Consider the following 13,527-nt stretch of genomic DNA (forward strand, 5'->3'; position numbering starts at 1 on the left):
GCCAGTGGAGATCTTTCAGGTGGCCGGTGATGTGATCTTGGCGAGGCATGTCTAAAATGAGTCTTGCTGATGCGTTTTGGATGCGTTGAAGTTTTTTCTGAAATTTGGCTGTGATTCCGGCGTAGAGGGTGTTTCCGTAGTCTAGCCGACTCGTAACCAGTGCATGGGTGACAGTCTTTCTTGTCTCGGCGGGGATCCAGCGGAGGATTTTTTTGAGCATACGAAGTACGTTGAAGCAGGAGGACGAGACGGCGTTGACTTGATTGGTCATCGAGAGTGAAGAGTCTAGGATAAAGCCAAGGTTACGTGCATGGTCCGTGGGTATGGGTGCTTGCCCCAGATCCGAAGGCCACCATGAGTCGTCCCAGGCAGAGGGGGATGATCCTAGGATGAGCACTTCAGTTTTGTCTGAGTTAAGTTTAAGGAGGCTGTCTTTCATCCATACGGCTACTTCTTTAATGCCTTCGTGAAGATTGGTTTTGGCGGTTTTGGGGTCTTTGGTGAGAGAAAGGATCAGTTGGGTGTCGTCAGCGTACGAGATGATGTTTAGGTTGTGTTGACGTGCGATGGAGGCGAGTGGGCTCATGTATACGTTGAAGAGGGTGGGACTGAGTGAGTATCCTTGTGGTACACCGCAGATGACTTCGGTGGCTTCTGATTTGAAGGGGGGAAGTCGGACTCTGAGTTCTTTTGGCTAGGAAGGAGATGATCCAGTCCAAGGCTTTTCCTTTTATGCCGACGTTGCTGAGGCGTTGTATGAGGGTGCTGTGACAAACAGTGTTGAATGCGGTGGAGAGGTCGAGTAGGATGAGTGCCACTGTTTCTCTGTTGTCCAATAGAGTCCAGATGTCGTCTGTTGCTGCGATGAGGGCGGTTTCAGTGCTGTGTTTGGCTCGAAAGCCGGACTGTGAGGGATCGAGGGAGTTGTTGGATTCGAGGAAGGCGGCGAGTTGGCTATTGACTGCTTTCTCAATAACTTTGGCCGGGAATGGGAGGAGGGATATGGGGCGGTAGTTTTTAAGTTCGGAGGGGTCTGCTGTGGGTTTCTTCAGGAGGGCACTGACTTCGGCATGTTTCCAGCTTTCAGGGAATGTAGCAGAGATGAAGGAACAATTGATGACATCAGGGAGATGTGGAGCGATGATGGAGACTGCTTTGTTGAAGATGTGGTGGGGACATGGGTCCGTTGGCGAGCCCTAGTAGATGGAATTCATGAGGCGGATGGTGTCTTCAGTGGTGATTGTGTTCCATGCGCTGAGGTTGTTAGAGGGCGGTTTAGGTTCGGAGGGGGGTGGAGAGGAATGTTTGTTGGAATTGTTTTCGAAGCGGTTATGTATGTCGGCAATTTTGTTGTAGAAGGAGGATAGCGCATTGCAGAGGTTTTGGGAGGGATGTCGTTTGAGGCAGCGGTGGGGTTGGAGAAATCTTTGACTGTTGAATAGTTCCTTGCTGTTATGAGCATTGTTGTCGAGTCGATTTTTGAGTGCTGATTTCTTGGTGGCTCGGATCAGCTGGTGGTGTTTACGGGTGGCTGCCTTGAAGGTGGACATGTTGTCGGTGGTTGGGTTTGTTCTCCATGTTTTCTCGAGAGTGCGGCATAACTTTTTGGATTTCTTAAGATAGTCGTTGAACCAGGGGGCCTTTTTGTTGTCTTGTTTGGTGTGTTGGTTTTTCAAGGGTGCTAATTCGTCAGCGCTGTGAGTGATCCATTGTTTGAATTTGATGGCAGCTTGGTTTGGGATCCGATGAGAGGGTGGGTTTTGGTTGAGCAAAGTGAGGAGTTGGTCGGTGGTGATTTTGTTCCATTTTCTTCGGGGGATAGGTTGTGGGGGGGTTGTGGGTCGAGGTGGTTTTGTAGCTGAAGTGAACACATCTGTGGTCCGTCCAGTGGAGGGCTGTGGTGTGATCGAAGGAGATGTGTTTGCTGGAGGTGAAGATTGGGTCGAGCGTAGGTCCGGCTACATGGGTGGGGGTGTCAACAAGTTGTTTGAGTCTGAAATTGGCCAGGTTGTCCAGAAGGGTGGTGGTGTTGCTGTCGTTTTTCTTGTCCAGGTGGAAGTTGAGGTCTCCTAATAGAATGTAGTTCACGAATGCGAGGGCATGTGGACTGATGAAGTCGGTGATGTCTTCGCTGAATTGTGTACGGGTTCCTGGAGGCCTGTAGATGAGGGTGCCTCTGAGTGTGGTTCTGGGGTCGGTGTGGACCTGGAAGTGAAGGTGTTTGGCGGTTGTGAGGTTATCGATGGAGCTGGTCGTGATTTAGATGGTGTTCTTATGGACAATGGCGATGCCTCCTCCTGTTTGGTCGGTGCGGTCTTTTCGGATAATTTTGTAGTTGTCCGGGATGGCTATGGCGATGTCGGGTGTTGATGATGCGTTCATCCATGTTTCAGTTAGGAAGGCGACGTCCGGTGATGTAGTGTCGAGTAGATCCCAGAGTTCGGTGGCGTGCCTGTGGATCGAGCGGGTGTTCAGCAGGATGCACTTCAGGTGGTTTGAGTCGGAGCTGTGTTTGGGGTTAGTGGGTCTTGATGCTGGTAAATTTGCAGGAGTGGCAGGCGAAGGGTCCATGGGTGAGTCCTGGGCCAGCTACGCAGCATGGAAGTGTACGTCTGGGGTTAAGGGCAAGGAGGCTGGCGGCGTCATATGTTCTGCTGGAGGAGTGCGCTTTGCGGGGGGCAGGGGGTCTGGCGCTGGGCGCGGTCCAGGCGCGGATGGGCGTAGACGGGCTTACCTTTGGCGCACCTTTGGCGCGCATGGGGCACGACCGCTGCGCGTGAACGCTGCGCGCAAAAGCATCTGTCATAAATGGATGGTGGAGGGGGGACGGGCGAGGGAGGAGCACCTGGGAAGGCGGTAGCGGGGTGGAGGTCCGGGCAGGGAGGGAAAACAACAACAGCAAGATGGCTGCAGGCCAAAATGGAAACTGGGTAAGGTTTTAACACTCAAAAATAAATGCAATGCACAAAACGAAATACAATCTATTGTACGCGCTATGCACAAAGGCAATTCAGCAGCTTGAGGCAGACAGTCAACCAAAATACAGTCTTGATGCAATGGAATTGCGCAATTTAAATATAGCGCTACGAACAAAGTTACTAAACAGAGCAGCAGGCAGGCACAAATGCACGTTAATAATTAAATCGCTACGCTGCAATCAATTAAAGGCAAGCAGGACTGAGGTAATCTGGCCATGCTACAGCTCTACGATACCAGTGCAGTGTTGGCAGTTGCGTGGGGAGCGACCGCTTCTGAGGCTATCAGGACGGTCACAGTCAACCCCGTCACCAGAATTGGCGAGGGGTTAGTATTCCAATTCGTATGACACCTTACTCGACATGTTTTGATAAAGCGATACCAAAGATAGCAAATAACTGCGAGGATTATAATGCACTTAAGAGTATATGGTACGCGTTATCATGGAACAGCTATTAGGACTTGGTTCCGCAAGCTGCAAACGGGCTCGGCTCATGCCAGAGCACCATCCCACATAATTCCAAGCACTCTGCCTTCAGGATTGTTAAGGCCTGCCATAGGAGTGACTGATAGGAATACATGTGTCCATTTTAGGATTAGATATAGGGATACTATATCTAAAGCAAAGGGTGATTACACCACCTCGCCCCAGCTGTCGTGCAGCCAGTTGTGTCAGATTTAGATGGCCAGCCAGGGGTGGCATAATACATGCTGCAGCCCCTAGTAGGCCCTGGGTACACCTATGCCCTGGATACCTAAGGTATGCTGTACAGGGACTGATAAGGTGGCCCAGTACCAATTGGTAAATGCACCTAAGGTACATGTGTGTCAATTTAGAGAGAGAACAGCTAGGCTGTGGGTCTGATTAGCAGGCCCACAGCCAGGGAAAGTCGTAAACCAGTGAAGCAAAAAGCAAAAAGCAAAAAGCAAAAATCGGGGGTGACCATCGGATTGCAGACCCCACTCTCCTACATCATAAACCAGTGAAGCAAAAAGCAAAAATGTGGGGTGACCATAGGATAGCAGACCCTACTCTCCTACAAGGATCAGGCTCAAGATAGCTTGCCTGATGCAAAAATCTATTCATCACAACACACCTTTTACCTCGCAAAAAACATGAGATATCTGGCTCGAGATGAAACTTCAGAAGCTCTATTATTAAATCCTCCCAAATTCATTAAGAAAAGAACTTACAATTGTGCTTTCTCTGGTCTTGCTCTAAGAGTATGTAACACTCTTCCCCCAGCGATCAGAACCAACTCATCTACTGCCTCTTTAAAAAAACATGTCAAAGGGCTACTCCTGAATGACCTCCAACAGTATTAACATGGATATTATCTCAATCTACTTCTTTCTCCGGTCTGGATACTCTTTTAACGTGCTGTTTCAATCGGTTTTATGTTTCTTCTCTGCTGAAACCATTCTGGTCCCACTAATCTAGCTGACTCCCCATGCCCCCCTTTGACCTTGTGTTTTCCCCTCTTGACCTTTTGATTAAGTTATCTCTTCTGATCCATTTTGTTGTTGTACTCATACTTACGCCACTTTGTACAGCGCACTTTACCGTTTGGGTCATATTCTCACATTATAAAACTTTTCAAATAAATATAACCTGACAGAGATAAAACCCTGTATTACGCGCCTTGTGGGCCACTAGTTTTGTTTATTCTTCGAAAAGATACAGAGACAGGTTTTTACAGCTACCAGAAATCAGAAGATGGCCTCCTTTGATGGCGTTTGCCAGACAGGATAGGTAAAGGCAAATGCATATTTTATTGTTTTATAGCCTCTGCAGCCGGGGAAGCAGCCATAGGAATCACATTTCAGTTAGACATCACAGGTCCTCAGGCCTTGGGATGCATCCATGAATGATTCCGAGGGCACACATTCCTGAATCAGACTGCAGGACCCAGTGTTTAGTAATTGTATAATTATTTAGTCCCTGGCGGCACAGCACCCAGGATAATATACTGCATTGCTAAACACTTGATATTCTCATTTACACCGCAAATAGCTTTAACTCTTGCAAATTTCCAGACCTATTGCATTGCAAATGCTTGTTAATGCTTACAAGGACAGGGTGCATTGTATTGAAAACGTAGGACATGTGTTTCTGTTGTACATATTCTAGCAGTGAAAATCTCATTTTACACTGCGTAGGCCTATCTTTCCCATAGGCTTACTCTGAGTTACCTTATTAAACTTAAGTGAGAACTTCAGTTTGGGGACAGATAAGGAAATATGTTTACACTCAAATACATTTTAATTGAAAATTACAATTTTGAAAACGCCACTTTTAGAAAGTTATTTTTGCACTTTATAGAAAGTTGGCATTTTTCTGCTCAAATCACTTGTGCCTGTATGCCAGTGTCCTCATTTACATGACTGTGATTGTCTCACGTTTTGTGGGTTGTGTATTCCTTCCAGACACTGAGCAAAGCATGTGAGGGGAAAAGGACCTTCCTGATAGAATGGTTGGGGAAAAGCTGAACCCTACCTTAAGTACACTTCTAAAGACTCGGCTTGCAGCACACACAAGGGAACCTAACATTAGGCTGGCCTTGCCTTTGTCACCTTGGACAGTTCTGAGACACGACCAGGGGATGGGGAAGAACCAACCAGAACTAGCTTTAGGGTTCGTTGGGGAATTTCCCCACACAAAGCTGACACTAGTATGAAACTGGGACCTTCAAAGCATACCATCAGAACACTCCTATTAGTTTGGAAGATTCATAAGGACCGCCCTGCTGCTAGAAGGACTGCATTGCTGTCTGAAAAAAGGACTGGACCTGCTTGCCTTCATCACAAGGGGTGGTCAGCTGATGCCCTGCAAATGGTATCAGCAAATGGTTTGTAGTACTGATATCACCATCTTCCCATCTTTCAGGGACTGACCGACGTTTGTCAGAAAACCACATTTATTTACAAAGTTTTATCATTTTACTGGGACAAAGCCTATTTTTTCTATTTTTTGTGCATTCAACCTCTTTCCAGTTAATGGTAAAAATGGGTATGAAAGCAATAACGGATCCTGAAAAGCTATACATTTTTTTAAAGTAGACAGAACTCATAGTTCAGTAAGGGATCATTTGTGTAGAATCTTCAAGGTTTTCTTATAGAAACTGAGTTGAAAATTTAGCCATTTGTGCCAACGTTGTCACCTGTAACTTCTTTTAAGTATGACCGATTTTTTAAAGCAATATACTGTTACATCCACAGGACCCTCCCTTCTGGTTGTGGAGATATATAGGACTTGTAGGTTCACCAAGAATCCGATGTGCCCAGAGCCAATAATGAGCTGCGCCTTGCTATGGTTTTTTATTGTGTTCCAGGTATACAGCAAACCACTTGGTAAAATATAAAGAATGAAAAATAGGTATTGAGGAAAAGGATGTGTTTCCGAAATGGGAACAACACATGGAGTTTAGAAGCAGTGGTTATGTGCACAACTCCATATGTGTGGGTACCTATACCAGCGGGGAACATCACTTACAACGCATTTTTTGCAACGCACTACCATTACATCGCAACCATTACAACGCATACCATTACAACGCATTGCGCTGGGGGGCACTCTAGGATAGGGAATATATTTAATTTACTATCCAACACCTTCCCTGCTATCCACGGGGACTGGAGTTGGAATAGTAAATTAAATAATTCACTATCCAGCGCCTAAAAGCATTATGCGTTGTAATGGACTGCGTGGTAAAAACCGATGTAAAAGCATGCATTGTAGTGACACCAATCCATACCAGCATCTGAATTAGAGGACTTTTTTGAAAATTATACTTTACACACTGTCCTACATTTGGAAGGGATAAATCCATAGGAAGTCAATTGGCAAAAACACTTCTACTATTCTATGTTTTTCGAAGTCTCCCGGTAAAAACGGCACCTCACTTGTGTGGGTAGGCCCAGTGCCAGTGACAGGAAACGTGCCGAAATGCAATGTGAACACAACATATTTTTACAGTGAAAACTGACCCTTGAAGTGCCTAGTTGCAGATTTGTAACCCTAGCTCTGCCGGTACCTAGGGAAACCTAGCAAACCTATCTATTGTTTAAAACTAGACACCCAGGGGAATCCAGGATGGGGTGACTTGTGTGGCTTTTACTAGGTTCTCTTACCCAGAATTCCTTGCAAACCTCAAACTTTGTAAAAAAACACACATTTTTCTCAAACTTCTGTGATGGAAAGTTCTGGAATCTGTGTGGATCCACAAAATTCCACCCACCCCACATTCCCCAAAGTCTGATAAAAATTATACCTCACTCGTGTGGGTGAGTCAAGTACCCGGGACAGGCAAGGGCCCAAAACATATTGTGGAGACATCAAAATCACCTATCACAAAAATACCTGGTTTTGCAAAGGGAGGGCACTTGTGTTTTTGGCCCCGGACTCAGAGGCCATCTAGGGAAGCCTGCCAAACCCACACATTTCTGAAAAGTAGAAGCCCTGGGGAGTCCAGGGGGTATGGCTTGTATGGATCGGGCTAGGGAATTCCCTAGCCCGAATCCCCTGCAAATCACAAATATAGCTATAGAAACTCACATTTTACTTAATTTCTCTGTGGGAATGTTGTGGGATCACCAGCCTGACACAAATTTCCTACCACCTAGCCTTCCCCCAGGTCTCCTGATAAAAATAGTACCTCACTTGTGTGGGTAGGCATAGTGGCTGCAACAGGAAATAGCCCAAATCATACTGTGGAGACTTCAATATGACCTATCATAAAACCACCTGGTGTTGCAGTGGGGGTCACCTGGTTTTTGTCCACAAGGCTCGCGACGGTTTAGGAAAACCTACCAAACCCACACATTTTTCAAAACTAGACACCCTGGGGAGTCCAGTGAGGTATGGCTTGCATGGATCCCCCAGCGTTTTCTTACCCAGAATGCCCTAGATAACATCATATTTAGCTATAAAAATAACTTTTTCCACACATTTGTGTGGATTACTGTGCCGGCACAAATGGCCTACCACCCTTGGTCTCCGAGTAAAATGATACTTCACTTGTGTGGCTCTCTAATGCAGAATCAGCAAAAAACATATTTGTGTTTTTAATGTAGCGCTTAAAATTGGTGGTGCTACTCCTTTAAGTCCTATGTTTTTAGCTCTTCCTAGTCACAGGCCTTTGGCCCACCCACATAAGTGAGGTATCATTTTTTTCTGGAGAGAACGTTCATGATCCCATGCAAAAAATTATAGAGAAAGTGAATTTTTTTGTTTAATTTGAAGTTTGTAGGGGATTCTGGGTAAGAAAACGTTGAGGAATCCACGCAAGCCATATCTCACTGGAATTGCCAAGGATTTCTAGTTTTAAAAAATGTGTGGGTTTGGTAGGTTCCCCTTGATGGCCGTGAGCCCGGTGGCAAAAACCCAGATGCACCCTCCCTGAAAAACCAGGTCGTTTTATGATGGGTAACTTTGAAGTCTCCACAATATTTTTTGGTCCCTTGCCTGTCGTGGGTTCTTGACCCACCCACATGAGGTATCATTTTTATCGGGAGACCTGAAGGAGCGCTGAGTGTTAGGAAATTTGTGTCAGTCCGGTGATCCTACAACTTCTCACACAGAAATTCGAGAAAAATTTGCTTTTTTTCAGCAACACTTGAAGATTGCAGGGTATTCTGGCTAGGGAAACGTTGGGAGATCCAGGCAAGCCATACCTCCCTGGACTCTCCCGGGTCTCTAGGTTTCAGAAATGTGTGGGTTTGGTAGATTTCCCTAGATGGCCTCTTTTGGTATTATACTGACCAATCACCTTTTCATTGCATTACACTACACATGGAATCACTTCCCTTGTTTACCCTGGGTGACCAGTTTCCATTCTGAACTGGTCTACTTTTATATGTTGTTCTTTGCAATTCCCTTTCTACATCTGAGGAGACTTCGCTCTCCTTGTGGTGAACTAATGTTTACTTTTCCACACACTACTATATTCCTCAGGATGGTCGCATATACACACAATTGTATAAACATTTTAAATAGATTCTGATAAGATCTTCCCTGTATCTCTCGGACTACTTTTGGACATTGTCCTTACTACAGGGCGCTCAGGTATTCTATATTTTTATTAAATCTCACTACTAATGTTTATTCTATCCTTGCATGCAAAATGGAACACTAAATACACATTTCTTCGTATCTAAGAAAGCACAATTCATGCAAAATAGAGTTTTTCGCTTGTATTATAATATATACAGGCATTCTCTATGGCCCCCTTCCTTGTGTTCTCATTTTTCGGTCAACATCACCTATCCTGGGTACCACTTTTTATGGCTTTGGATGAGCAGACGCTATCATGCATTTTTACACAATATCCTTAGTGCAGTGTGACCAGCATATTTCATTTCATGTCACTATTTTTTCAACGCCTCTTCACCGCTATATGAGCTTGACTCGTAAGAATTTTACGTAAAAGATTTCATGAGAGAGGATGTTCCATTCCAATGTTTGTATTTTGTATTTCTGCAGCCTTGACAAAGCCCAATGGACGAAACGTGTCAGCTGCTTTTGCTCATATAGACCAGATATTGGCCATTCCTGCTTATATATAAACCGAACATTGTGAAAACTACAAATGGAATAAAATAACTTCACAAAAAAGAAAAAAAATTTGATGGACTTCATATTAGGACTAACTTCTTTATTAAATGCAATTTCTCTGTGTTCTCTAGTACTTATTATTTTGTATATTTTTTGCCAAGGACATTGTCCTAACCAGGTGTACCATGGTAGAGGTGCTACCATGGTACTACAGACACCTTGCCACGGCTAGGTGGCAGGGTGTCTGTAGTACCATGGTAGCACCTCTACCCCACATGAAGTTATATGTGTATGTCCTAACATCCCTAACAATAGTGCTGAAAATTGGATCTGCAATTGTTGTGAGCATAGCCACCATGTTTGTGTGTATAGTTAGGACATTATGACTTAGTTTTTGCCCAACTTAAAATGGAGCAAAATCTGGGGGCCTTTTCCAGAATGGGCTTGCTTTTTCTGTATCTTCAGGGTACTTTTTGTACTACTTCAACTAAGCTTTAAAGATACAAATATGTTTTATGAGGTCAGAAGCTCATTTCTGTGGCAATTATTTCAAGACTCAAAAGAGTTTGCTGAAAACTTGCAGGGACTTAAGAAAATTTAAGAGAGTTTCCTGATGTTGCAGGGGAGGTTTATGAGGACTTAAGATTTTTTTTGAGAATTTAAAGTGAATTTATGAGGATCTGAAAGTTTCCTAACACTTTGTGTGAGCTCAGAGTGGAATTTACACACAGCAGCATTGAGACCTGCTCCTTACACACTGACAGGAGAATAATAAATCAGTCTTACCTGCTTAGGGTGCTTCCGGCATCCTGCAAAACAGAGAAACAAACACAGTGAAATCAGTTTCCACAGGAGATGTCAAAGTTATGGCAGTATTTTTAGGAGTGAAACACTTAACTAGCTATGGTTAAAAAACAGTGACTGGGGTCACATGACATAGCACATTCTCGGGTATCACATGACTAAGCACAAAATGTGATATTCTGAATGAGATCACAGGATATAACAGAAACTGATACTCGGAATGGTAATGACAGAGCACAGTGTCATTCTGAATGGAGTCACAAAACACAGCACATTCTGATATTCCGAATGAGGTCACTTGGCACATTGTATGATGTTCTCAACAGGGTCACATGCATGGGCATCATTTAGGGATTGCCAGGAGTCACAGCTGTGACTCCAGGCTTGCCCCTTGTGACCCCTGACACTGCTTGTGCGACCTCTGGCTTCAGAGGTAGCAAAATGAGTACCAAGTACACAGAGGAAGCTCGCCCTTATGAGAGCCGTGCTCCACCTTTGTTTTCAGCCAGTTTTATATTAAACTAATAGTGAATAATAGATTATTATTAACTGTTAGTGCAATACAAAATGGGGCACAAGGATCTAGAATGACAACTTCTGTGGCAGATGTCTTAAATAAAAAAATGCTTTTAAATGTATGTAGGGTACGTGCTTGGGGATCAGAGGGTGGTTGTGTGTTTGTGAGTCTGTTGGTAAGTATGAGTGTGTGTAAGTAAAAGTGAGTGACAGGTAGTGTGAGAGCCACTAAAAAGGAGTGAGTGAGAATGAGTGAGAATGAGTGGCAGTAAGCATGAGTGAGTCAGAATGAGTGACAATAGGAGTGAGTGCACGAGTGATAAAGTATGAGTGAGTAAGACCTAGAGTCAGTGTGAATGAAGGAGTGAGAATGAGTGATAGAGTGTGAGAATGACAGAGTTAGAGCAAGAGAGTATGAGTAAGTATGATGGTGACAGTAAGAATGAGTGAGAGTGAGGTAGACTGAGTGAGAATGAATGAGTGTGGTTGAGTAAATGTGAGTGATGATGTAATGCTCGCTAGTCTGCCATTGGCCCTAACATACTGAAGGGACTCATAGAAAACGTCTACTGCTGGAATACTGGAGGCAATTGTTGGCATGGACAGGCACTTGTGAAAACCACTGCTACTGGCACACTGGAGGCAATTGTTGGCATGGACAGGCACCTGTGAAAACAACTGCTACTGTAACACTTGAGGTAATTTTTGGTGTGGGGGTAACTGTGGCAAAATACTGGCACTAGCACGTTGGAGATGCTTCTTGGCATATGGGAGGAAAACCATGACATACAGGGGCAACAATCACAAAATTCTAGCCCTGATGTACTAGATTTAAATCCACCCTCTGCAGTTTCTCTATGGGGGTGTTGCCCCCCTGGACCCAAAGATGCAATTAGAAAGTTTATATTACCGGCGGCCATGCTTATATTACAGCTGTGGGCTGGCTGCACATTGCAAGCAGCAGACATTCAATTTATGAGTGGGCGGGGGTGGGGCAACACTATGAACAGCACTGGAAGAGTGTCTGGGTCTAAAGACGTGTAAGTGCGCATGTCAGGGTGAATGGGTGTCTTCCAATGACCAACCAGACATGTGCACATAAGGCCTCTTCTACCTGCACACCGTTAGTGAGCTTGGGATCCCATCTGCAGCCTCCCCAGTCTCCTAAGGAGAGCTGACTTTGCCTGCTCCAGCAAATCCCGACGCTGCTCTTATGCTGTGAAGCAGCTTCTGGATTGGCTCGAAAGGTGAAGAGTAGGCCTAGTCTTGGAGGCAGCAGGTTCTGCTTTACAGAAGAACATGGCCAATCACAGCATGGCTTTATAATGAAGCCATGCACTGATGGGTCATTTTCTATCCCTTGCTGCCTTCCCTTCAGTCGCTCTACTGTTTCTGCCACCTCATCATGCCCAGTCCAGGGAGTAGCAAAGACTGGGGTGAGAAGCGCTGCGAGTAAGTATCGGTTATGGCAATAAACTATTTTGCAGGATTAATGTTTCCTTAAGATGTTTTACAAGACAGAAAATTAACCTGGTAAACAAACATCAGAGATACTTGAGAAAATGTTAAGATATGGTAAAATAATCATGAAATCGGGCCACGAAATTAAAGGGTGTAGAAAGATAAACAAAAGAGGAGCGAAAAATAAAATCACAAGTGGAAGCCACATGAGTGAGGCACAAAAATATACATTTTCTGATTAGTAAAATGTAGACTTCATCATTTAAGAGCCCTCGTGTGCATGTTTGTGCTGGTGAGTTTCCGTCAGTGTAGTATGCCATTCTCTTCAGAGTCAAGTGACATGATGGGGGGGGGGGTTCCTCTTCAGCACCCTGCAGCTTGACCTTCTGGGTGCTATCCAAAATGAATAACCAAAAGCAGCACCCGTTAGCTAATAGCTCTTATATTAGATGGCACTTGCACAACCTTGGAACCAGCTCCAGCTTCCACATCTTAAACAATAGTGGCAGCTTCACAATTCCGGTGTGTGATATAATTAGGGGACCGGCTGTGGCCTAACGGCTAGAACGATCAACCTCGTAGCTGGGGAACCGGGTTTGAGTCTCGGCAGAGATGCTCAACATCCTGTGATTCTGGCCAAATGTGTTCATCTCTCCATGCCTAACAAAATGAATGTGCTTGTCTGTAACGTAACCAGTGCTCATGTAAAGCGCTCTGTTACCTTCGGGTTCAGTTTGCGCTCAGTAAAACTAAAAGACAAATTAAACTGTTCTCAGGAAAGGCCACCTAAATACTGATTCTTTTGGCAGTGCAGGCCGACTGCTGGGGAAGCGGGTGGTGCATGTTTATGACTCCTAAACACCCTCACTGGAAGCATTATAAATTGTAATAAAATAATGAGAAATGTAAAATAGGTTCCTGGCTCCGGTTTGTGCCTAAAATTCTATCGTCTTTGAGGGTACTGCTCCCACATCTGTGTATTGCCTACTGCTGGGGTCTCCAACTTTTTCTGCAATAAGAACCACTTATGATCAAAGAAAAGCACCAGAGCTGCTATCATTTGTGTTGCAATAGTGACCACGTCAGACAAGATTACAGGAGTCGTTGTCCCATGCACGATTTCCAGCATTTGAAATGCCTCTGAATGATGGTAACACGTGCAATAGTAATAATATTAATAATACATCCTTCCAAAGCTGTATGAGTAATACACGACG

At 44.7% G+C, this 13,527-nt stretch overlaps 1 protein-coding gene across 1 annotated transcript in view; it reads right to left on the reverse strand.

The window, feature by feature from the left end:
- The window catches only part of LOC147731763 (E3 ubiquitin-protein ligase TRIM39-like), a 173,681-nt gene that overhangs the window by 86,643 nt on the left and 73,511 nt on the right, over positions 1-13,527 (reverse strand). The window contains exon 2 of the mRNA XM_086958803.1: positions 10,316-10,338. Within this exon, the coding sequence (XP_086814929.1) occupies positions 10,316-10,338 (23 nt within the window). The remainder of the gene's footprint in view (positions 1-10,315; positions 10,339-13,527) is intronic.

Source organism: Lissotriton vulgaris, chromosome 2_1 (genome assembly GCF_964263255.1).
Source record: "Lissotriton vulgaris chromosome 2_1, aLisVul1.2, whole genome shotgun sequence".
Lineage (NCBI taxonomy): Eukaryota > Metazoa > Chordata > Amphibia > Caudata > Salamandridae > Lissotriton > Lissotriton vulgaris.